The sequence below is a fragment of the Stegostoma tigrinum genome, chromosome 20 (assembly GCF_030684315.1).
Source record: "Stegostoma tigrinum isolate sSteTig4 chromosome 20, sSteTig4.hap1, whole genome shotgun sequence".
Classification (NCBI taxonomy): Eukaryota; Metazoa; Chordata; class Chondrichthyes; order Orectolobiformes; family Stegostomatidae; genus Stegostoma; species Stegostoma tigrinum.
The window spans coordinates 22,297,528-22,320,220 of NC_081373.1; the positions used below are offsets into that span (position 1 = coordinate 22,297,528).

General features: G+C 41.2%; 1 protein-coding gene across 3 annotated transcripts in view; it reads right to left on the minus strand.

Annotated features, from left to right (window-relative positions):
* The window catches only part of trub1 (TruB pseudouridine (psi) synthase family member 1), an 81,894-nt gene that overhangs the window by 13,808 nt on the left and 45,393 nt on the right, over window positions 1-22,693 (minus strand). For all 3 annotated transcript variants that reach the window (XM_048551001.2, XM_048551000.2, XM_059653038.1), the window contains exons 4-6: window positions 5,645-5,726; window positions 1,537-1,609; window positions 908-1,047 (exon numbers count right to left, since the gene is read on the minus strand). In XM_048551001.2, coding sequence (XP_048406958.1) covers window positions 908-1,047; window positions 1,537-1,609; window positions 5,645-5,726 — 295 coding nt within the window. The remainder of the gene's footprint in view (window positions 1-907; window positions 1,048-1,536; window positions 1,610-5,644; window positions 5,727-22,693) is intronic.

Genomic DNA, 22,693 nt, shown 5'->3' on the forward strand with positions numbered 1-22,693 from the left:
GCCAAAACAATGCTAAATTAGCAGTCTTGTCAGATACCACGTGATATTTTAATAGGGAGATAGCAGAGAGGCTGCAAATGCTTCCGTGCACAGATGGGGTGCAACCTCTAAATTGCTAACGTAATGAAGAATATAAATTGTGGAGGTGCTGGCCATAATCTCAAAGTCTCCTTGGAGATCTGTATGATGTCAAAGGATTGGATGACTATAAATGTCACATTCTACTCAAAGAAATAAAAGAGAAAGTTAAACATAGACATGACATTGTCGACGTTAAATCACAGTTTAATCTCAGTGGTCAGAAACATAGAAACAGTAAGATGGTCTAATACCAACAATCATTAGGATAAATGTGGACTAAAGGAGAGCCAAAATAGAATTATGAAAGGCAAATGGTGTCCGACTAACTTGATTTGACTTTCTGTAAACAAAATATTCTAAAAGGATAGAAAAGAGGGGTAAAAGAGTTGTGGTGAATGGCTATTTTTCAGATCAGCAGGAGTTATATACAGACACTAAAAAACTTAGTCTCAGTCTGAACTTAAGCGTACAGGACACAACTGCAAAGTCTGCAAAAATATATGCAACTTTGATGCATAGCAAAAAAATGAAGAAACAAAAAGCTTATGTATACTGACAAATCATTTCCAAATTAATATTCTAATGAATTCATCTGCAAACTCGCATTTCACTGCTACTCCACTTTTTATCCTGAAAAAGTTGGCATTAATTTTGCCATTCTCAACCATGTGTAAATTAGTAACTGTATTACATATATCTATATATACAAACATATTAAATTTTCCCCTTTTCTTTATTGCCAACCTTGAAAAATGAAACTTTCTCTTTAATAATAAATTGCAAGTACTGAGGTTGCAATAGTTCTCCTTTAAGTAACTTTACTTACTCAGAGTAAAGAGAGGAGGATTGTAATCTTGTACAGAAAGACCAAAAACCACAACGGGTCTAGCAGGTTTAGCTTCCACAGCTTCTCCCTTCTTTACTAAACAGGAAAGTCGTTGCCCATTTTGCTTCAAAGCAGAATATCTGAAAGCAAGAATTTAAAGCATTGTTAAATTACACTTCTTAATATAAAAAAAATTGCCAAATAATGTGAGATTCCCAATCATAACGAAAGACACAATGAAAAAAAATCTGTAATGTTCATTAAAAAATACATCCACAGCTTCGGATTCATCTAGTTCCTTCCGAGAACTAACATACAGGCTGCACCCATACAATCAACAGCTGTCTCTCTTGAACAAAAGAGCTGGCCTATGGTCTGGTAAAACTATGGCAACTTTACCTCCCACTTTATCTCCATTCTTAAGAGTGGGGGCCATTAAAACTCAGGCTTATAATTCTGAATGATTCATAAAGGCTGTTCATTAAAGGCTACAATTAAAGACTGTTTTTATATGCAAATTAGTATTTTAATACATCAAAGTGGCAAATAGATATGCAGGGTCAGAAAAACAAAATAGTAATTATCTCTTGTTATCTTCACAACACTAAAACCATGAAGCATTAACTTACATTGGAGGAGTCTGCATAATGTTTCCTGTAAATTTCTTCAGAGTAGTTTCCAGGTCATCCTTTGTTATGTGATCTAGTTAATGACAAAATAAAACACACAAACTCTTGCCTTCACGCCAAAGAAGTGAGAAAATTATTATTCTAAAGGCTATTTCAGCTCAGAATAATCAAGATAGTACCACTTTTAAAATATATTTTCGATAATACACTGATTCTTGTGCTGTATTCCAGTGCAAAAATAACTTACTGCTACATGCCTTCCACATAGTCACTTGAGTAATTTATTGGAGTAGAGTACTGCACTTTCATCACTTGGTTGGAATCTAGCCTCACTGATAGGAGGAGTAACCTTTCACTGGATATCTGCAACAAGTCTCATTGATAAAGCTTGTTGGCACAGTACTATAAATTTCCCTTTGAAAGGGTATTGGTGCAAGGTTGTCAAAAATTCCATCAGGGCAATTAAATCCCATTAAGAATTCATGAGGACATGGACACACTTATGGAAATGTAGTTAAGTATGCATTCATATATTGTCTCTGTTATTCTTGCCAGAATGTATAATGAATGGTAACATTCTGAAAAGGGTGCAAGAAAACAGGACTGAGGAAGCATGTACACAAAATGTTGAAGGTGAAAAGACAGTTGGATTCTGGGCTACACAGAGACCAGTACAAAAGCCAGGAAATGTTAATACTTTATAAAAGGGAGTTTGGCTCCAGGTGTGTTCCAATTCTGGGCATAATGCTGCAGAAAGACATGAAAGCATTTTGCAGAAGGTACAGAAAATTGTTTCAACTGTTTCAGGGATGGCGGTTTACTTTTGGGATGAACTGGGAAACTACGGTTGTTCTCCATAGAGAAGAAAATACCATGAGATTTGGTAGATTTGTTTAAAACTACAAACAATGAATAAAGTGTTAATGATCAGCTGGCACAGTTATGTTAAAAACAAAATACTAGGAAATTCTGGAAATCTGAAACAAACATGAAATTCTGGAGAAACTCAGCAGGTCTGACAGCAATTGTAGAGCGAGAAGCGGAGTTGACATTTTTAAGTTCAATATGACCCTTCTTTAGATGCATAGATTTAAAGTCACAAGCAAAAGTACCAGAAGTGACATGAGGAGAAATGTTTTTAAACCAGAGAGAGTTAAGATTTTAACAAAGTGTGGAGCTGGATGAACTTTGTTATCTCGGATTCTCCAGAATCTGCAGTTCCCATTATCTCAGAGTTAAGATTTTGAATGCATTGCTTAATATGGTGGTTGCAGTGGCTACAAATTCCACAGTAGCCTTCAGAATGGAACTGATGACTGGGATTGCTCTCAAAAGAAGCAGCATTAAAGTGATGGGGCAAATGATTTCCATCTGTGCTGTACTATTCTATGATTCTGATTATTGGGAGAGAACAGTGAAATCACTCTCCTTTGGCATCAAAGAACATCTACACCAGGATTGCTCAACACTGCTTTTTTGTATCCTAAAGAGAGAAAACAAAACTAATCCATTCCTCAGACACAAAGCACCTAGCCTTAAAAATGATTTATGAAAACTACCACATTTTCTCAGTCATTAAAGAAAGTAGGTTGGAATTTCTACAGAAATTCCTCTTTATTGGTATTAAGATAATTTCTTGAGGTTTCTGGCAAAATTGCAGCAGGAAGTAGAATAAATGCCACAGAAACTTTTGCCCAGTAAGCAGTGTGGAACTGAACAACACAAAAATAGCAACATCATAGCCCCTACAACACTCAATGCAAAATTATTTCAGCCAGAGAGTGGTAACAAATATTTACAACGAGCACCAACATACAACCCCACCATCCACTTCCATCTAGCCCAGGGACAATCAACTAAGGTTGGTCCTTCTGATATGTGTAAATATAACTAATGAAGTCAATTGAGGGCATGGTATGACATCAAATTTAAATAATATAACAGTACTCAGTTGATTTACCTCGTGAAAAGCATGAAAGGCTCAACGCCCTTGGCACTTATTAAAGTCATACAATTCACCACTTTCAAGGGTGGGATGTACAGAAATCAAGGCAATGACACAATTACTCCATTTCAAAAATTTATATGTCAAAGACCAAGTAAGAAAATGGTATTTAAACTGATTTAAGTATGCTTCCAATTAATGCTTTCAGATGTAAAATCACAATATTCTTTATTGCATACAATGTCTATTCCCGCTCCAAGAAAATATAGCTGCAATCACTAGAGGGGATGTTAAATCCACAGCAAAGCTGAGCTAACACAAACAAACGTGCCTTCAGCAAGGAGATGTGGTCAAATCTCAACTAAGTAGAGAGAACTCAACAGCTCTATTCCAAAAGAATCAGCCTCGCACTTTTACTTAGAATTGTCAATTTGCATTTGCTTCCCCTCTGAAGCAGATGAGGACTTACGAGTGATTCCTATGAAACAGTCTTAAGTTTGAAGATTCAAAAACTGTTTTGTAACAAGTGTCAGAAACAAAAGAAGCTACTTAGAGTCAGAGATGCACAGCACGGAAACAGACCTTTCAATCTAACTCATCTATGCTTACCACACATCCTAAATCAATGGAGTCCCATTTGCCAGCATTTGGTCCATATCCTCCAAACCTTTCCTATTCATGTAAACATCCAGATGCCTTCTAAATATTGTTATTGCACCAGCCTCCACCACTTCCTCTGGCAGCTCATTCCACAAACGCACCACCCTCTGTGTGAAGAACTTGTCCCTTAAGTTCCTTACAAATCTTTCCCTCTCACCTTAAACCTATGCCCTCTAGTTATGGACTCTCCTACTCTGGGGAAAAGACCTTCGCTATCCGTCCCTCTCATGATTTTGAGCCTCTACAACGTCACTCCTCAGCCTCTGATGCGCCAGGGAAAATAGCCCCACTCTTTTCAGCCTCTCCCTTTAGCTCAAACCCTCCAACCCTGGCAACATCCTTGTAAATCTTTTCTGAATCCTTTCAACATCCTTCCTAAAAGCAGGGAGACCAGAATTGCACACAGTATTCTAACAGTGGCCCAACTAATGTCCTAACGGCCACAACATGGCCTCCCAACTCCTATCCTCAATGCACTGACCAATAAAGGCAAGCATACCAAACACCTTCTTCATTATCCTATCTATCTATGACTCCACTTTCAAGGTCTCTCTGTTCAGCAACACTTTCCAGGACCTTACCATTAAGTGTAGAAGTCCTGCCCTGATTTGCCTTTCCAAAACGCAGCACCTCACATTTATCTAAATTATATCCATCTGCCACTCCTCAGCCCATTGGCCCATCTGATCAAGGTGTCATTGTACTCTGATGTAACTGTCTTTGCTGTCTACTACACCTCCAGTTTTGGTGTCATCTGCAAACTTACTAACCATACCTCCTACATTCACATAGGAATCATTTTTGTAAATGACAAAAAGCAGTAGACACAGCATCAATCCTTGTGGCATGCTGCTAGTCACAGACCTCCAGTCTGAAAAGCAACACTCCACCATCACCCTCTGTCTTCTACCTTCAAGCCAGCACTGTATCCAAATGGATAGTTCTCCTTGTATCCCATGTGATCTTTAGTACAGACAAATGCAGCAACCAATTTTAAGCAAGTTCCACAGACAGCAACAAATCTGTTTGGTACCGTTGGCAGAAGAAAATTCCTAATATTACTTGGAAGAGTAGCATGAGATTGTTTACTGACAAGGACTTGTGGTTGGAGCATTATAACCCCTTCTATAGATCACTGATGCACCAGCTCAAGTTATTTACTGGGCTCAACTCAAGAGAACATTCTGTCTCAGAGGTGTGCGCACCTAAATAGAGCCAGGATACAATATTTTAAATAAAAGCCAAGAGAACTGCTGATGCTGTAAATCAGAGAGAAAATAGAAACTGCTGGAAAAGCTCAGCAGGTCTGGCAGCATTAGGGAGGGAAATCAGAGTTAATGTTTTGGGTCAAGTGACCCTTCCTCAGAACTGTCTCCAATTTTTTAAACACTGATGCAAGTACAGTACCTACCATTGGTACTGCATCATCAGGTTTCATATCCTGTAGAAAATTCACCCGGAAGAGAATTACTAAATCAGCAACACTGATAAAAGCTTTCTCACCATATGACTGTACATCTGTCACAGTCCCGAGAGCATCGAATGTGTCTGTGGCTTTTCCAAATTCCCCAATTGTTGTATATATCTGAAAATAAATTAGATAACTAAATTTTACAAGATTGCATTGACAGGCATAACCAACAGCATGAATTAAAAGATAAATCACTATTTTTGTTTCCATTATATTGTCAAGTTTGTAGATATTGTCCAGAGTCAAATATTTTCACCATCCATTTCTTTTGCAGCATGTCTTTCTTTAAAAAATGATTATTTGTTGCTCGTTGCAGATTTATGACAACTATCAGGGGGCTCATGACAGCATAAACAAAAATGGTTCATGAATCTGCAAGCGAAGCAGCATCAGAGGAGCTGGAAAGCTGACGTTTCAGGTTGAGACCCTTCTTCAGAAATCTACACCCTGTTATTACACGAAGGTTGGAGGTGTCGTTGACAGTATAGAGGGCTGTTGTAGGCTGCAGCGGGATATTGACAGGGTGCAGAGATGGCCTGAGAGGTGGCAGATGGAGTTCAACCTGGATAAATGCGAGGTGATGCATTTTGGAAGGTCGAATTTGAAAGCTGAGTACAGGATTAAGGATAGGATTCTTGGCAGTGTGGAGGAACAGAGGGATCTTGGTGTGCAGATACATAGATCCCTTAAAATGGCCACCCAAGTGGACAGGGTTGTTCAGAAAGCATATGGTGTTTTGGCTTTCATTAGCAGGGGGATTGAGCTTAAGAGTCGTGAGATCTTGTTGCAGCTCTATAAAACTTTGGTTAGACAGCACTTGGAATACTGCATCCAGTTCTGGTTACCCTATTATAGGAAAGATGTGGATGCTTTGGAGAGGGTTCAGAGGAGGTTTACCAGGATGATGCCTGGACTGGAGGGCTTATCTTATGAAGAGAGGTTGACTGAGCTCGGACGTTTTTCATTGGAGAAAAGGAGGAGGAGAGGGGACCTAATTGAGGTATACAAGATAATGAGAGGCATGGATAGACTTGATAGCCAGAGACTATTTCCCAGGGCAGAAAAGGCTAACACAAGGGGTCATAGTTTTAAGCTGGTTGGAGGAAAGTATCGAGGGGATGTCAGAGGCGGGTTCTTTACACAGAGAGTTGTGAGAACATGGAATGCATTGCCAGCAGCAGTTGTGGAAGCAAGGTCATTGGGGACATTTAAGAGACTGCTGGACATGCATATAGTCACAGAAATTTGAGGGTGCATACATGAGGATCAATGGTCGGCACAACATCGTGGGCTGAAGGGCCTGTTCTGTGCGGTACTGTTCTATATTCTATTCTATATTCTCAAGCATCGGCAGTCCCGATTATGTCTGAATCATGAATCTATTTGGCTGAATTTGACACCTGATTATTCATTACCCCCTCCAGCCTAAACTGCCAGCTGATTTGTCAAACAGTTAAAAGCACTAATATAATGGTGAATTATAGAGAAATAAAACCAAATTAATTCGATTTAGAAAATTGTGTAATAGCTGATACCAGCCACAACACAAACAACTTCTGGGATAATAAAAAGGAATGGGCAGTTTTTATGCTATGAATGATTATTTTGCGGATTTTATTGTTAAAGAGAGGGAAAATCAAGTAAGTTGTTGACATTTTCCCTGTAGTCCCTAGGACACTACACCCCATACCTAACTGAGGGTGAATGGGCATTGGTGAACTTTTACTAGTTTTCAGCCAACCTGAAAAGACTTGATATATGGTTCAAGGTGAATTTATGTAAATTTTCTCTCCAATATCCTGGCTTCTGCCTCTTTAAAATATGCTGTGCCTGACATGTAAACATTTGGCAGCAAGCCACCTGCAAGGCCAGATGTTAGACAAGGCTGGAGTCAAACTGCTGCCCCAGCTGTCATGTATCAAATTATCACAATGCCAGTTACTGGCCCATGGAGGATTAAGCAGATTTATCAAGAACTGCTCATTATCCTGTGTCCATAAAACAAAACTTTAATGACAATAAGAATATTATTTCATTGCTACAAATTATTGATTTACTTGTCACTTCATTTCCCAGCTCAAAATGTTTTAAAGCACCATTTCAAATCACAACCTTTCAAAAGGTGAATTCAGAATTAATATATGTATGTGACTATGCAATAACAGTTAATTTCAATTTATAAGATTTATTTTGCAACATAATTCACACTAGGAAAAACAAAGCAGAATTAAACTATAACTGTAAAAGGTTTTTAAGATATGGAGTTAAAAAGGACATTTGAAACAAACTTATTTCCAGTCATCTGCATCTTGCTAATAGTTAATCTCAATTCATTTCTACTCAGCCCATCATTCTCTCCTTTCCTGAGAAATTCGAGGGCACCAAATCCAGACAAAACAAAAGCAAAATAACCGAGTGCTGAAGTTTACACTTGTTTCTCTGGGCATTCTCTGGATGTACCGTCATGACTATTTTCCAGCATGCTCCATGGACACTTCCCTTTCACCCTTTCCTCCGTGCAAGGGCGCATCACTGAATAATCAGTCTCACCACATCATCATGTCTGCTTTCAGAACAATTCTCTCACAACTTCAGCCCTTCTGGGCCTCACTTTGGACTCATGGACATTTGTATCTTGCATTCTTTTGCAGACTGCCTTGGATGCATTTCTCATGCATTTACATAGGTTGATTCTTAGCTTGCATTCTTACTACAGACTTTGAGGCTGCCAAACTCTTGTGAGTTGCATTGTTTTTAAGTGCAAAAGATTGTCAGCCACGCTCAAAGATTGCCTGCTTCTTTGGCTTCCATTGCTCTTTAAAGCAGAGAGCAAAGCAGGCAGCTCACCACTATCCAAATTACTACACAGTTAAGAGAAGGTGGTGTGCGTGCGTGTATGCGTCCGTGCGTGCACAGAGAGTGAATGTGTTACTGCATGGCTATTGGCCACGTCAATGTCACAACTGCAACGCATGCCAGCAGCTTGCAAGAAAATCATATTCCATGTACTTTAAGCTAATGGCCAAGTCTAAAAGTCAAGGGGGACCAGTCCTTAAAAAGGGTGCTTCGATCAATCAGAGGCTGCTGCCATACTCAATCAAGGGGATTGTCGGATCTCAGTCCCTGTGGTTGGCCACAATGAGTTAGGTACTTAATCCAACCACAATCTGGGGATCAGTATCCTTGGAATCTGTGGCTGGATCATGCTCAGATTGTCAGGACTGCCCTTCAAAAGTCAGTCTACACGGTTTGGCTATTACGTGTTCAGGGGGTAATGATGGGAGAGACATGCAGTGCTGGGAAAGGTGAGAATTCTCTACCCAAAAGTCCTATCTCTGTATTTTATGCACGTTCCATTAATCTGCACCAGGAGAATTACAACACTCATAGTTCCCTAAAAGTGTCGTAAATTGCCCAATTATATTTTATCTACAAAAAAAGCCCGAGGAAAACTTTGATCAGGGAATTTCCACTCAGTCAGCCACATCAGTCACACAAAAGTGACAGGAATCTTCAAATTATGCCTCTGCCTTACGTATTCAAAGAGAATTGCTCACCAACACTGAAGTTAAGATGCTGTTAAATTTATTTAGTTCCAGACCTCATCCCAGACTTGATCCAGATACGGCCATAAGACACAAGAATTGAATAACACAAGAGGAGTGAGTAGCTAACCTTAACATCCAGACAACACTTAACCAAGTCTGGCATAAAGCAGTCCAAGCAAAAACAAGGTCAACTGAGTCAAAAGAAAACTCCAGTGGCTGGAGTTATTCCAGCCAAAAGAGTGATGAGTGTAGTTGGAGGCCAATCATTCCTGCTCCAAACCTTGCTGTAGGAGTTCCTTCATGAAATGTCTTTAGTCCAAAGATCCAATATATTTCCAGGAGTTTTTCCAATCATAAATATTAAGAATTGGACTTTTGCTAACAACTTCGCGATATGCTGTGCACATTGTCTGATAATTAGCTAACCCATATCAGCTTGGAGATAACAAAGTGTGAAGCTGGATGAACACAGCAGGCCAAGCAGCATCTCAGGAGCACAAAAACTGATGTTTTGGGCCAAGAACCTTCATCAGAAAAGGGGGAGGGGGAGAGGGTTCTGAAATAAATAGGGACAGAGGGGGAGGCGGATCCAAGTTAGAGTGGGAGAGGGATCCCCTGAGGTTTGTCGGGAAGGAGGAGGGTAACTTCTTCAGGTTAGGCATCCCTGGAAGAGGCTTCGCAGTGAGGTTAAAATTGTTTCAGAGATAATGGGAACTGCAGATGGTGGAGCATCTGAGATAACAAAGTATGGAGCTGGATGAACACAGCAGGCCAAGCAGCATATTAGGAGCACAAAAGCTGACGTCAGCATTTGGGCTCTTAAGACGCTGCTTGGCCTGCTGTGTTCATCCAGCTCCACACTTTGTTATCTCAGATTCTCCAGCATCTGCAGTTCCCATTATCTCTGATACCGTATCAGCTTGGAGCAGGGTGTGAATGTCAGGCTTGAGCCAATAGACAGAAAACAACATCTACACCACATAAATGGTGTGCAATAGCCATCTCAAAAACAAGACCAGCTACCTCTCCCAGAATTCTAACAGCATCACAACTGATTCACCATCATTCAAGCAAGAACAAGTGACCAATAACAACACTACAGAAACAGGGCAAAGACTGGTGTTCTGCAATGACTGTCCTACCTCTAAATCTCTTAAGGCACTTCATTTTAAGACACAGTATAATACAAGCTCATTATTCACCTGAATGGGTGCACAAAATTCATTAAACTTTACATAATCCACGACAGAACAATCTCGTTTGCTAAAAAAAACTTACTACATCATATTTACTCTGTTACTGCATTATGGTACATATCACAAGGAAGAAAAAAACAAATCAAAAAAAACTCAGTTACCCAGTCATCTCCATTTTCCTTTGCAACTTCCAATACCAAGACATACATAAGAAACAATACTGTATCAACACACTGTCACCTCGAAGTTCCCTTCCAAATCATACACCACTCTTATTTGACATGTACCGCCACTTGGCACAGGTACAACATGCCAGAATTTTGATAACCCTTGCCCACTGTAGAAGCACCATTACATCAAAACTACAGTTGTACAGGATTCAACTGTAAACCTCAAGGAAAATGACTACAAGCAATAAATGAGACTTGGTCAGTATCATTATATCCCAAAACGCGAAAAATTCTGCAACAATACAGCGTATAGTCTACTATAAAAGTTCACAAGTGCGAATTGTCAGCATCACTCACAACTCCTCAGATACTGAGATAATAAAATGTGAGGCTGGATGAACACAGCAGGCCCAGCAGCAACTCAGGCACAAAAGCTGACGTTTCGGGCCTAGACCCTTCATCAGAGAGGGGGATGGGGTGAGGGTTCTGGAATAAATAGGGAGAGAGGGGGAGGCAGACCGAAGATGGAGAGAAAAGAAGATAGGTGGAGAGGAGAGTATAGGTGGGGAAGTAGGGAGGGGATAGGTCAGTCCAGGGAAGACGGACAGGTCAAGGAGGTGGGATGAGGTTAGTAGGTAGGAGATGGAGGTGCGGCTTGGGGTGGGAGGAAGGGATGGGTGAGAGGAAGAACAGGTTAGGGAAGCAGAGACAGGTTGGACTGGTTTTGGGATGCAGTGGGTGGAGGGAAAGAGCTGGGCTGGTTGTGTGGTGCAGTGGGGGGAGGGGACGAACTGGGCTGGTTTTGGGATGCGGTGGGGGAAGGGGAGATTTTGAAGCTGGTGAAGTCCACATTGATACCATTGGGCTGCAGGGTTCCCAAGCGGAATATGAGTTGCTGTTCCTGCAACCTTTGGGTAGCATCATTATGGCACTGCAGGAGGCCCATGATGGACATGTCGTCTAAAGAATGGGAGGGGGAGTGGAAATGGTTTGCAACTGGGAGGTGCAGTTGTTTATTGCGAACCGAGCAGAGGTGTTCTGCAAAGCGGTCCCCAAGCCTCCGCTTGGTTTCCCCAATGTAGAGGATGCCACACCGGGTACAATGGATGCAGTATACCACATTGGCAGATGTGCAGGTGAACATCTGCTTAATATGGAAAGTCATCTTGGGGCCTGGGATAGGGGTGAGGGAGGAGGTGTGGGGGCAAGTGTAGCATTTTCTGCGGTTGCAGGGGAAGGTGCCGGGTGTGGTGGGGATGGAGGGCAGTGTGGAGCGAACAAGGGAGTCAAGGAGAGAGTGGTCTCTCTGGAAAGCAGACAAGGGTGGGGATGGAAAAATGTCTTGGGTGGTGGGGTCGGATTGTAGATGGTGGAAGTGTCAGAGGATGATGCGTTGTATCCGGAGGTGGTGGGGTGGTGTGTGAGAACGAGGGGGATCCTCTTGGGGCGGTTGTGGCGGGGGCGGGGTGTGAGGGATGTGTTGCGGGAAATGCGGGAGACGCGAGGGCGTTCTTGACCACTGTGGGGGGAAAGTTGCGGTCCTTGAAGAACTTGGACATCTGGGATGTGCGGGAGTGGAATGCCTCATTGTGGGAGCAGATGCGGCGGAGGCGGAGGAATTGGAAATAGGGGATGGAATTTTTGCAGGAGGGTGGGTGGGAGGAGGTGTATTCTAGGTAGCTGTGGGAGTCGGTGGGCTTGAAATGGACATCAGTTACAAGCAGGTTGCCTGAGAAGGAGGTTGAGAGGTCCAGGAAGGTGAGGGATGTGCTGGAGATGGCCCAGGTGAACTGAAGGTAGGGGTGGAAGGTGTAGGTGAAGTGGATGAACTGTTCAAGCTCTTCTGGGGAGCAAGAGGCGGCGCCGATACAGTCATCAATGTAACGGAGGAAGAGGTGGGGTTTGGGGCCTGTGTAGGTGCGGAAGAGGGAAAGAGAAGAGGACGAGTTTGGCTAGGCGGATGAGGGTGTCGGTGGAGGGGGACTGGTCGGGCCTGTGGGACCTCAGATACTGAAGCAGGATATGTTCAAACGCAGCAAGACCTGGATAATATCCAGGTTGGGCTGGAAAGTGACAAGAAATATGGGGACGGCAATGACCATCTGCATTAAGAGACAAAGTAGCCTGTGCCCTTGACATTTCATTAACGTTTCCATCACTTAATCACTATCAACATCCTGGGGGGTTGCCATTGACCAGGAACTGAACTGAACTTACTTTATCAATACAGATGCTAAAAGAGCAGGTCAGAGGCTAGGAATACTGCAGTGAGTAACAGTCTACAAGGCACATGTCAGGAGTGATAGACTATTCCCTAATAACTGTCTGGACGAATTCAAGTCCACCAACACTCAAGAAGGTTGACATCATCCAGGACAAAGCAGCCTATTAGATTGGCACCACTTCTATAAACATTCAGTCCCTCCACCACTAATGCTCAGTACATTGTGCGTTATCCACAAATGCCCCAACGAAATTTGCCAAAGATCCTTAGACAGTGCCTTCCAAATCCACGACCACTATCATTTATTAGGAAACATGCAGCAGATATGGAAAATCACCACCTGCAAGTTCCACTCTGAGTCACTCGCCAACCTGATTTGAAAACACATCACTGCTTCTTCAGTGTCTTTGGATCAAAATTCTGGAATTCCTTCCCTACTGCATTGTGGGTGTTTCTACAACACACGAACCACAACAGTTCAAGAAAACAGCTCACCACCACCTTCTCCAGGGCAATTAGGGACAGGCAATAAAATACTGGCTCAGCTAAAGATACCCACATACGAGTGAATAATAAAGTTGATGGCAGGAACTTTTGGAAAACTGGAAATAGTCCACTGACTTAATGCATAGAGCTTCATGTTTGACAAATGCTGAAAGAAGTTCAGTTCACCACTTCAAACAATGCAAGGAATGAAATATTGCTTTCAGTGAATTGTAGGTCGTTTTATCCCACATCCCATTTTCTCAGAAACATGCAACCTAAAGAAACAACTCAGTTCAGTAAATCTGTTTTCTCCACACATTACTGTTCTACCGTGGATTTGGCCAAAGCTATCAAATCTCAAGGAAGGTAATGTGGTTGAAATTGAAGCATGAATTAAACAATGTCATTTTTAATTTATGCAGATTCTGGGAAAATATAGTTCCCAGCAAAACATTGTATATTTATAAAAAAAGGTTTGTTTCACACTCCACAACAATTAAACAATGATAAAATTACTCATTTTAAAAACTATTACCCAAAACCAGTGTCCATAAAAAGTTTAAAATAATTCTGCTCACTTTGGGAGCAAGGACACAAAATGGGGGTACAATGATAAAAGGGGTGCAGGGGAAGACAAACCCAGGTGTGCGTATGGGCACAGATCATTGTAGGTGGTAGAACAAGGGGAACAGCAGTTGAGGCATACAGTGTCCTCAGTTTTATTAATAAGGGCAGAGAGAAGAAAACAAAAAGGAAGTGATATCAAACTTGCAAATGACAGTGGTTAGACTTCAGCTGGAGTATTGTGTTCAGATGTTGGAACTATGCGAACACATGGAAAAACTGTAAAAGCAATTTACAAAAATAGTTCTAGGAATGAGAGATTTCAGTTGAGGATAGATTGAAAATGAAGAAGTTGGTACTAAGCAGAGAGGAGACGTGATGGAGGTTTTGAAAGTCATGAGCAGGCTGAATACAGTAGATAGGGAGAAAGCTTTTCACTCATCAAATGGTTAGGGTACAGGATGCACTGCCTGGGAGGTATGGTGGTGACAGGTTTAATTGACAGCATTAGATGATTATTTCGCTAATAATAGTGTGCAAAGTGTGGAGAAAAAGCAGGAAATCAGCACGACATACTGACGATCATTTGGCAAGTTCGTGCAGGTACAATGGGCTGAATGGTCTCCTACTTGGTCTTAACAATTCTATAATTATGTCACCTGTTTTTCCTGGATCATCTATTTTTATTACAATAAGTTTTAAAATCTTGTGTTTTGTATAAGATGAACTGTAATACCTGACTTCTTTGGTTTCCTGCAGACATTTCTTTTAAAATCAACCTACACAGACATGTTATGGCACACCTCTGAAGCCAATGGGACTTGAATCCAAGCCTTCTGCTCCAGGCCAGCCATAAGAGTCTCTTTCTTTTCCTGTAGCTGGATATCAACTATCACTTGCAGTCAAAATAAATGGCCAGGCAAGTTAATTGAAGAACAAGTTCGAAAAGTGGCTTACTCAGATGATTGCGGGTTAGCTGTAATTAGAACTGATCAACTGTTGCAATAATTTAACTAAATCACAGCAGCACCTCCTATTTCGTTAGTATGCTTATGGTTGAAGGAAAGAGGAAAATGTCGCAACCTGATAGATTCCTGGGAGCGTAATAAAAGTTACTCTAGGAACAAGAGTAATCCATTTAGCTCCTGGAGCCTGCATGATCAATTGGACTGGAGCATTAGTTCAATCCTCCACACCTCAATTGCACATGCCACATTTTTCGCAATGTGCTTTTATATCCTCACCCAACAGGAATTTATCAATCTAACTGCGCTAGTATCTACTGGCATTTTGCAGGGAGAATTCCAAATGACTTCTAATTGTCTGAGAATGTGATTCCTGACTACCCCACCTTTTTTTTTAATTTTAAGATCAGATCTCCTTGATGTTGTTCTCCCGGCATTTCCTATCCCCTTGACGCCAACAAATTAGTTTATTTGACTCTACCCTATGGTAGTCACTTAAGCCTTTTGATCTGACCACCCCCTAAACCTCTATACACAATGCAATACAAACGTATGTCATCTTTCCTCATCATTTAACAAAGCTTGCACCACATCCCCTCCACAACAAATATACACCCTAAGGTACAGTATTCCAGATGGGGGTCTGACCAAGGTTTGATTCAACTGAAGCATAATTACTTCTCCTTTATAAAATTTGAATTTACAAAGCACACAAATCTATTCTGACTAGTTCCCTAATCAAGAATCATTCATCCAGTCAGTTGCACAATTATTACTGGGGTAGAAAATCAGCTGGTCACTTTAACAGCTGGCTGAACACAAAGCCAGCTGAGAGACAATTTGTAAATCTATACCACTATGTTTGTACAGCATATGCTATTTTATATAAGTGATCATATTTTGATTGTTTAAACTTACTACATCCATGAACGAATATTACTGACGAGGTCAGCACTTACTGCCTAACTCTAATTTCCCTTATTCTTAAATTTATCCAATTCTTCTACGATATCACTTATGTTAAATTAATTTCTTTAACTGGTAATTTATTTCAACATCTTCACCTACTCTGTGGAAATGAGAGAAAGAGAAACAGCTTTTCATCTCTCTTTCAATTGAATCTAGTCAATGCTATACGAAAGCTTTAAAACAAGACAAACCTGCCTTAAAAAAGGTATGGGAACTCCTACCTTGCAGTAAAACATTCTGCAGTGGACTGGTCACGCAGAGTTCATTTTATTTGACAGAACAAATAAGGTTGGATACAATCTGATCAAATCAGGTAAAATCTAAATTCATAGATCAAAAAAGTATTAATTGTATATTGAATAGATCACAAAAACACAAATCAAGTGGAAAGTTCACAATCTGGACTTAAGCTTCTCGCATGTAAATGGAAGATAGATTTAAATAGATTTTTCAGATCACATAAGAAACAAAAGTTAAATAATAGTTAAAAATTCGGTATATGGTACAGGCACCATTCTTCCCAGCTACCTGCACAAAAGACTGACCCCAGGTTTGGGATTGGTCAGAACCTCAGCAAACCAGAGGACAGAAATGTCACCAAAAAGGAATCAAATGCAGAAAGGTAAAATTACACCCAGTTTCTGTTTAAGTGTGAACACGAATGTATTTGATGGCAGGTAATATTCTCTTCTAATGATGAGCATTCTTGCCCCTTTGCCCACCGATCAGTTCATTCAGAGCTGACAGGTGAAAGTAGGCAGGTTCTTGATGAATCGTAGCACTGGGCATTGGTGTCGCAACTTAGTAGAGGCTGTTGCCCCATCAGAGGTGAGTAGCTTTTGCTTCCTAAAATTTCCAGTAGAATCATAGAATCCCTACAGTGTTGAATCAGGCCATTCAGCCCATCAAGTCCACAGTGACCTTCCAAAGAGCAAGACCCAGACCCAGCCCCTACCCAATCCTGTAACCCCCCATTTCCAATGGCCAACTCACCCCACCTGGTCAACTTTGGACTGTGTGAGGAAACCCACAGACACAGGGATATTGTGCAAACTCCACACGGACGGTCACCAGAACCTTGAATCGAACCCAGGTCCCCAGTGCTGTAAGGCAGCACTGCTAGCCGCTGAGCCATCATGCCATTCCCATTGAGACTTACTCATTGGCTAAAGTCTTTTTATATATTTTTCACAGAGGCAGGTTGGGGAAGGTGGGGGGTGAAGCAGCAAAAGGGGAACGGGATTAGCTTTCATTAGCCACCCTTTTGAATTCATCCTTGAATTTCTACCAGTTTGGGGCAAACGAAGGCCCTCACCAAAATCAGCAGCTAGATTACTCTAGTTTCTTAGTCCAATAACTAAGCTCCAATGCCACCCATTTAGGAGGCAGATGATTGGGGAGGTCGCGAGTTGAGGCTCTTAAGTGGTTCTTGACGGTGGGTCAAAAAAGACTGCCCATGGATCTTGACACGCAAAACTTAAATTGGAGAGATAGTGAGAAGGAAGCAAGTTTCTCTCCCAGGCCCAACTACTTCAATTACTGGCCTTTCTTGCCACCTCTTCCACTACCAAAAATGGAGGTAAAATTGCATCCCATGCTACTCCCTTGAGCGTAATGAGGTTGTAGTAGGATAGGGAAGGAAGGAGAATAGGCATAAGATGAATTTGCAAATTTAATTATACAGCACACAGATACTGCAACCACCGAATGTTGGGTATTTGCAGTACGATATCTTAATTTCTTCAACGGTGCTCAGTAGTACAGAAGTGGGTGAAGAGAAAGAAGAGATTGTTTCAGTTTCTTACTTATAAATCAATCAATCATTCTCTAACTGTGTACACAGTTAATAAGCTTTGAAATTATGTTGTTTCCCTGCACGATACATAAAATTCATTTGATAAAATCAAATCTTACAACTATTTTCAGAAAATTTCAGTAACTTATTTACTTCTACAGCCATAAGCAGCAATAAAGTTCCAGGATTTCTCACCAAAAATAATTACAGGACCCAACTCTAGAAAAGAACAGTGTCATCATCCAGTTTTAAGCGTAGTGTGAACACCAAATAGTCATGATAAGTTTAAACTTAGGTCCCATGGAGAAAATAAAATGTGCTTCTGAGCCAACCGGTCTTCCTCATAGGAAAATCTCTAAATTCACTTTGTTTTGTAACAAAATGAGACTGTTTCAGTGTCTGTGCCTTTCACTACTCAGGCACCTTGGCACTACCGAGGCATCTTGGACCTTGAAATCAGCACGCCAGAATGCTATATAATTAGAAAACATGCAACAAGAAATCACTTTGGTACTTTGAGGTGACTTCAAGAAAGAAAAGTTAATGAACACGAGTTCACCATAATACTTTTTCTTCCTTAGCATAAAATAACAGTTGATAATGAGAAGGTTATAATCCATAAGACCACAAGATACAGGAATAGAGTTAGAATAGCACAGCATGGAGAATAGCATAGCATAGAATATCATCATTTATTGTCACTTGTACTGTAGTACAGAGGTATATTGCGAAGGGTTTACAATGGCTGCCTTTGAATGGTAACATCTTAGATACAAGTATCAAGGTACAAGAGTTAAAAGAAATTGTGTTGCTGTACAAAAGAAGAATAAAAGTAAAGCAAAAGCATCACTTGTGGTTGAGAATGAGTTAGGAATGAGCCAGTTGTAACAGTGTGAAAAGGATTTAAATTACAGTCTGGAAAAGAGTTCCAAACAGCAGCAGCTTAGCTTGTAGTGCCAGGCCAAAGTCCAAAGTCCAGCAACTGTCCAGCATCACTCCAGCCTCCAGGCCACTTCTCAAGAGCACTTTGCAGCAAGAAAATAAGTCACCAGGATTCACTCCTACTCATGTTGGTCCACAACTCAGCATGCCGCAAGTGCTGCTCCGGGATTCAGGGTTTCCAGTGCTGTTGCTCCAGGACTCAGCCCAGCCCACACTTGTTCAGCTGCCGTCGCTCTGGGAATTTGGTCCACAATTCGGCCCATTTTCACTCTGCTGCTGCGGGACACTGCTCAGCTCCTGCCTGGTCTCCAGTTGCAAGTTGTCTCCCTTGTCTCCTTTTTCCAGGTAGGAGTTGTTACAAGATTTTTTTTGGTGGGGTGGGGTCAAGGCAGCAGGAAAAAGAATACTGCAAAGAGGAAGAGAAAAGGAAAAAAGGAACTGGCAAGCAGAGGACCTCCAGCTGGAGCATGTTATCCTGCTGGCATCCTTTTGGCCCAAGTCTGCTCTGCTATTTGATCATGGTTGATATGTTTGTCATGAACCCCATTCTCATTGAGATTGGCTGGCTTGTTGCACTGGTTTCTGGTCTCGCAGATGAAGAAACCAGCTCAGCGAGTCAACCAATCTCAACACCCACAATCTGAGCTACAAATCTACTCCAAGACCTCAACCCTATTCTCATGCCTTCACCCCTTGATCCCCTTGAACATAATTAATGACTAGGTCTCTACAGACCTCTGCAGCAATGAGTTCCACAGATTAAATACCCTTTGACTAAAGAAATTCTTCAGGTCAGTTCTAAAGGGTTATCTCTTGTCTGAGTAGTGCCTTTGAGTCTGTGACTCTCCCACGAGTGGAAACATCTTCTCCTCAATCGACTCTAAGTCTCTCAGTATTCTGACAGGTTCACTAAGATTCCATCTCATCCTTCTAAACTCCATGGAGTACAACCCATGGTACTCGCTGCTCTTCATATGATGAGCCCTTCACCCTCGGGATCATTCTTGTAAACCTCCTCTGCGTATCCTCCTATGCCAGCATATTAATCCTTAGACATGGGACCCAAAACTGCTCACAATATTCCAAATGGGATATAGTACCTTATACAGCCTCGGCAGGATATTTCTGCCCTTATATTCGAATTCTCTTGGAATGAATGCTAACATTGCATTTTCTAACCTCCAACTGAACCCAAAAGTTAACTTTAAGAGAATCCTGAACAAGGACTCCCAAACACTTTTGTGCTTCAGATTTTCAAAGGCTTCCCCCAGTTAGAAAGTAGTCTGTGACTCTATTCTTCCTGCCAATGTGCTTCATCTAATTTTCTCACATTGTATTCCATCTACCACCACTGTGCCCACCAAACATGTCCTATGCCCTGCTGCAGACTCCCCATTTCCTCAACACTACCTACTCTTCTACCTATATTTGTGTCATCTGCAAATTTAGCAACATCGCCCTCAATTCGTTCATCCAGATCATGAACTTATAATGTGAATAGTTATGGCCCCATCACTGTGTACTGCGTAACGCCTCTAATCTCTGGGTGTCATCCTGAAAAATATCCCTTTATCCCCACTCTTTACCTTCTGCCAATGAGCCAATCCTCTACGCATGCCAGTATCCTTTACCAATAACGTGGACTCTAATCTTACTTAGTAGCCTCCTGTGCAGCACCTTGACAAAGGCCTATTTAGACAGATCACATCCACTGGCTCTCTTATCTAATTTGCTTGTAACCTCCTCAAAGATTCTAATAGATTTGTCAGGCATGGCCTCCTCTTAATGAAACTTCACTGACCCTGCGCTACTTTACCATATTCTTCCAAGTACTTTGCAAACTCATCCTCAATAATGGACTCTAAAATCTTACCAACAATTGAGGTGAGGCTAACTGGCATGTAGGTTCCTGTTTGGTGTCTTCCTCTTTCTTAAGAAGGGGTGTTACATTATCCATTTTCCAGTCCACTGGGGCCCTATCTGACTTTAGTGATTCATGAAAGATCAGCATCAATCTCCTCAGCTATCTCCTTCACAACTCAGCGCTCTGGCATGTTGTCCATCTGATCCAGGTGATTTATCCACTTTCAGACTTTTTATGCTTCCCCAGCACCTTTTCCTTAGTGATGGCCAACACACACACCTCCTCCCTTGACTCTCAAAGTTCTGGCACACTGTTGGTGTCTTCCACTGTGATATCTGATGCAAAATACTTATTCAGTTCCTTTGCCATTTCCTTGTGTCTTGTTATGACTTGTCTAGTTTCATTTTCCTACAGTCCAATGTCCACTCTTGTTTCGTTTCTCTTATATTTTAGATATTTAAAAAACGGTCTTGCAATCTTCTTTTAAACTACTAGCTACCTTACCTTCACATTTCATCTTCGCCCCTGTTTAGCTTTTTCTTAGTTATCCTTTGCTGGTTTTTAAAAGGCTTCCAGATCCTCTGATTTCCCTTTATTCTTCTTCATATTGTATGTTTTTACTTCTGTTTTTATGCAGTCCCTGACTTCCCTTGTCAGCCATGGTTGCCTCACCTCCAATCAGTAGGTTTCTTTTCCTTGGGAAAAACTTCTGCTATGCTTCTCAAACTACCCCAAGAAACTTCTGCTACTGCTGATCTATCAACTTCCTTTCTAATCAACTCTGACTGACTCCTGCCTCAGCATTGTAGCCAGCTATATTAAAATTGTAATACGGTTATGTCGGATTTAATATTCCCTCCCATGAACTGCAGGGTGAATTCTATCATACCATGGTCACTGCCCTAGAGGTTTCCTCATCTTTAACTCCATTAATCTGCCTCATTACGCAGCACCAAATCCAGAACTGTGTGTTCCCTGGCAGCTTCTACCACAAGTTTCTCCAAATAAACTTGTACACATTGTACCATAAATTCCTTTTCTTGAGATACACTACCAACTTGATTTTTCCAGTCCACTTCATATTGAAATCCCCCATGACTGTTGTAACAATGCTATTCTTACATGCCTTTTCCGTCCCCTGATTTATTTTCTTCCTCATGTCCTGAACAGCTGTCTGTGTAGATATCCACATGCGAACACACATGGACACAGAGACACAGTCTACACCTTCAGACTCTATCACTTATTGCTATTGATTTAATTTAATGTTTTAAACCAACAAGGATTGTGTGCCTCTCTGCCTGCTCTTTCGACAGGACATGTACCCTTGGATATTTAGTTCTCAACCCTGATCCCCTTATAGCCACGTGATACCCACAACATTATACCTGCCAATTTAAATCTATACTACAAGGTCATTTACCTTGTTTTGTACATGACGTGTGCATTTAAGTACAACACCTTCAGTATGGCATTACCTGCCTATCTTCTCATAGCTGTCCCCTTATCTGCTGTGCCTGAAGTTAGCTTCCTGATGCTTTCCATATTCTCAGTCCGATTACTAAAAGAAAATAAAGAACTGCAGATGTTGGAAACTAGAAGCAAAAACAGAAATTGCTAGGAAAACTCTGTAGATCTAACAAAATTTGTGAAGAGAAAGCAGAATTAATGTTTCAGTTCCAGTAAACTGATGCTTCAAAATATGTCACGGTTTCCCAGCAATTTCTATTTTTGTCTCTGCCCCATTACTTGTTTGTCTCCTCCCTCCTTTAACTTTTTCCATAATTTTCCATGGTCTAGTTATGCTATTCACAAGAACTCTGATCCCAAAGGATTTAGGTGGAGCCTGTACTATCAGAACAACTTTTTCCATGTTCACGGACTAATAGCATGTCCAGTGAATCTGAACTCGCTCCTTCAACACCAATCTTTGAGCCACAAGGTTTACCTTTTATCCTTAAAGAAATCCTCTAGCCTACATTTCAGTGAAGAACCAACACATTAAATGAAACTAAATGTGATCTATCTGACCTCTCCAGCAATGTCATCAGCTGGGATCACGGCACTGACTTTATTCACATAAGAAGTGGATTCTAGACATCAGAAAAACCAAACATAGCAGTAATTACGTCAGTGAAATGGATTAAATTCAAAACGGAGTGCAAGTTACAATAGACTAAAATGAGGTTTTATCTGAAACTATCAAAACTACGCACTGACCAGAGTTACAGACAATAAAAGCTAAATTAACCCACTTGGGGAGTACAAATGACAAACATTCAAGCAGCAGACTGGGCAACTGAGTTTTGGCTTTTGGCTTAGAGTTCAGCCTGAAATTAAACATCTTCCAAGAAAAAT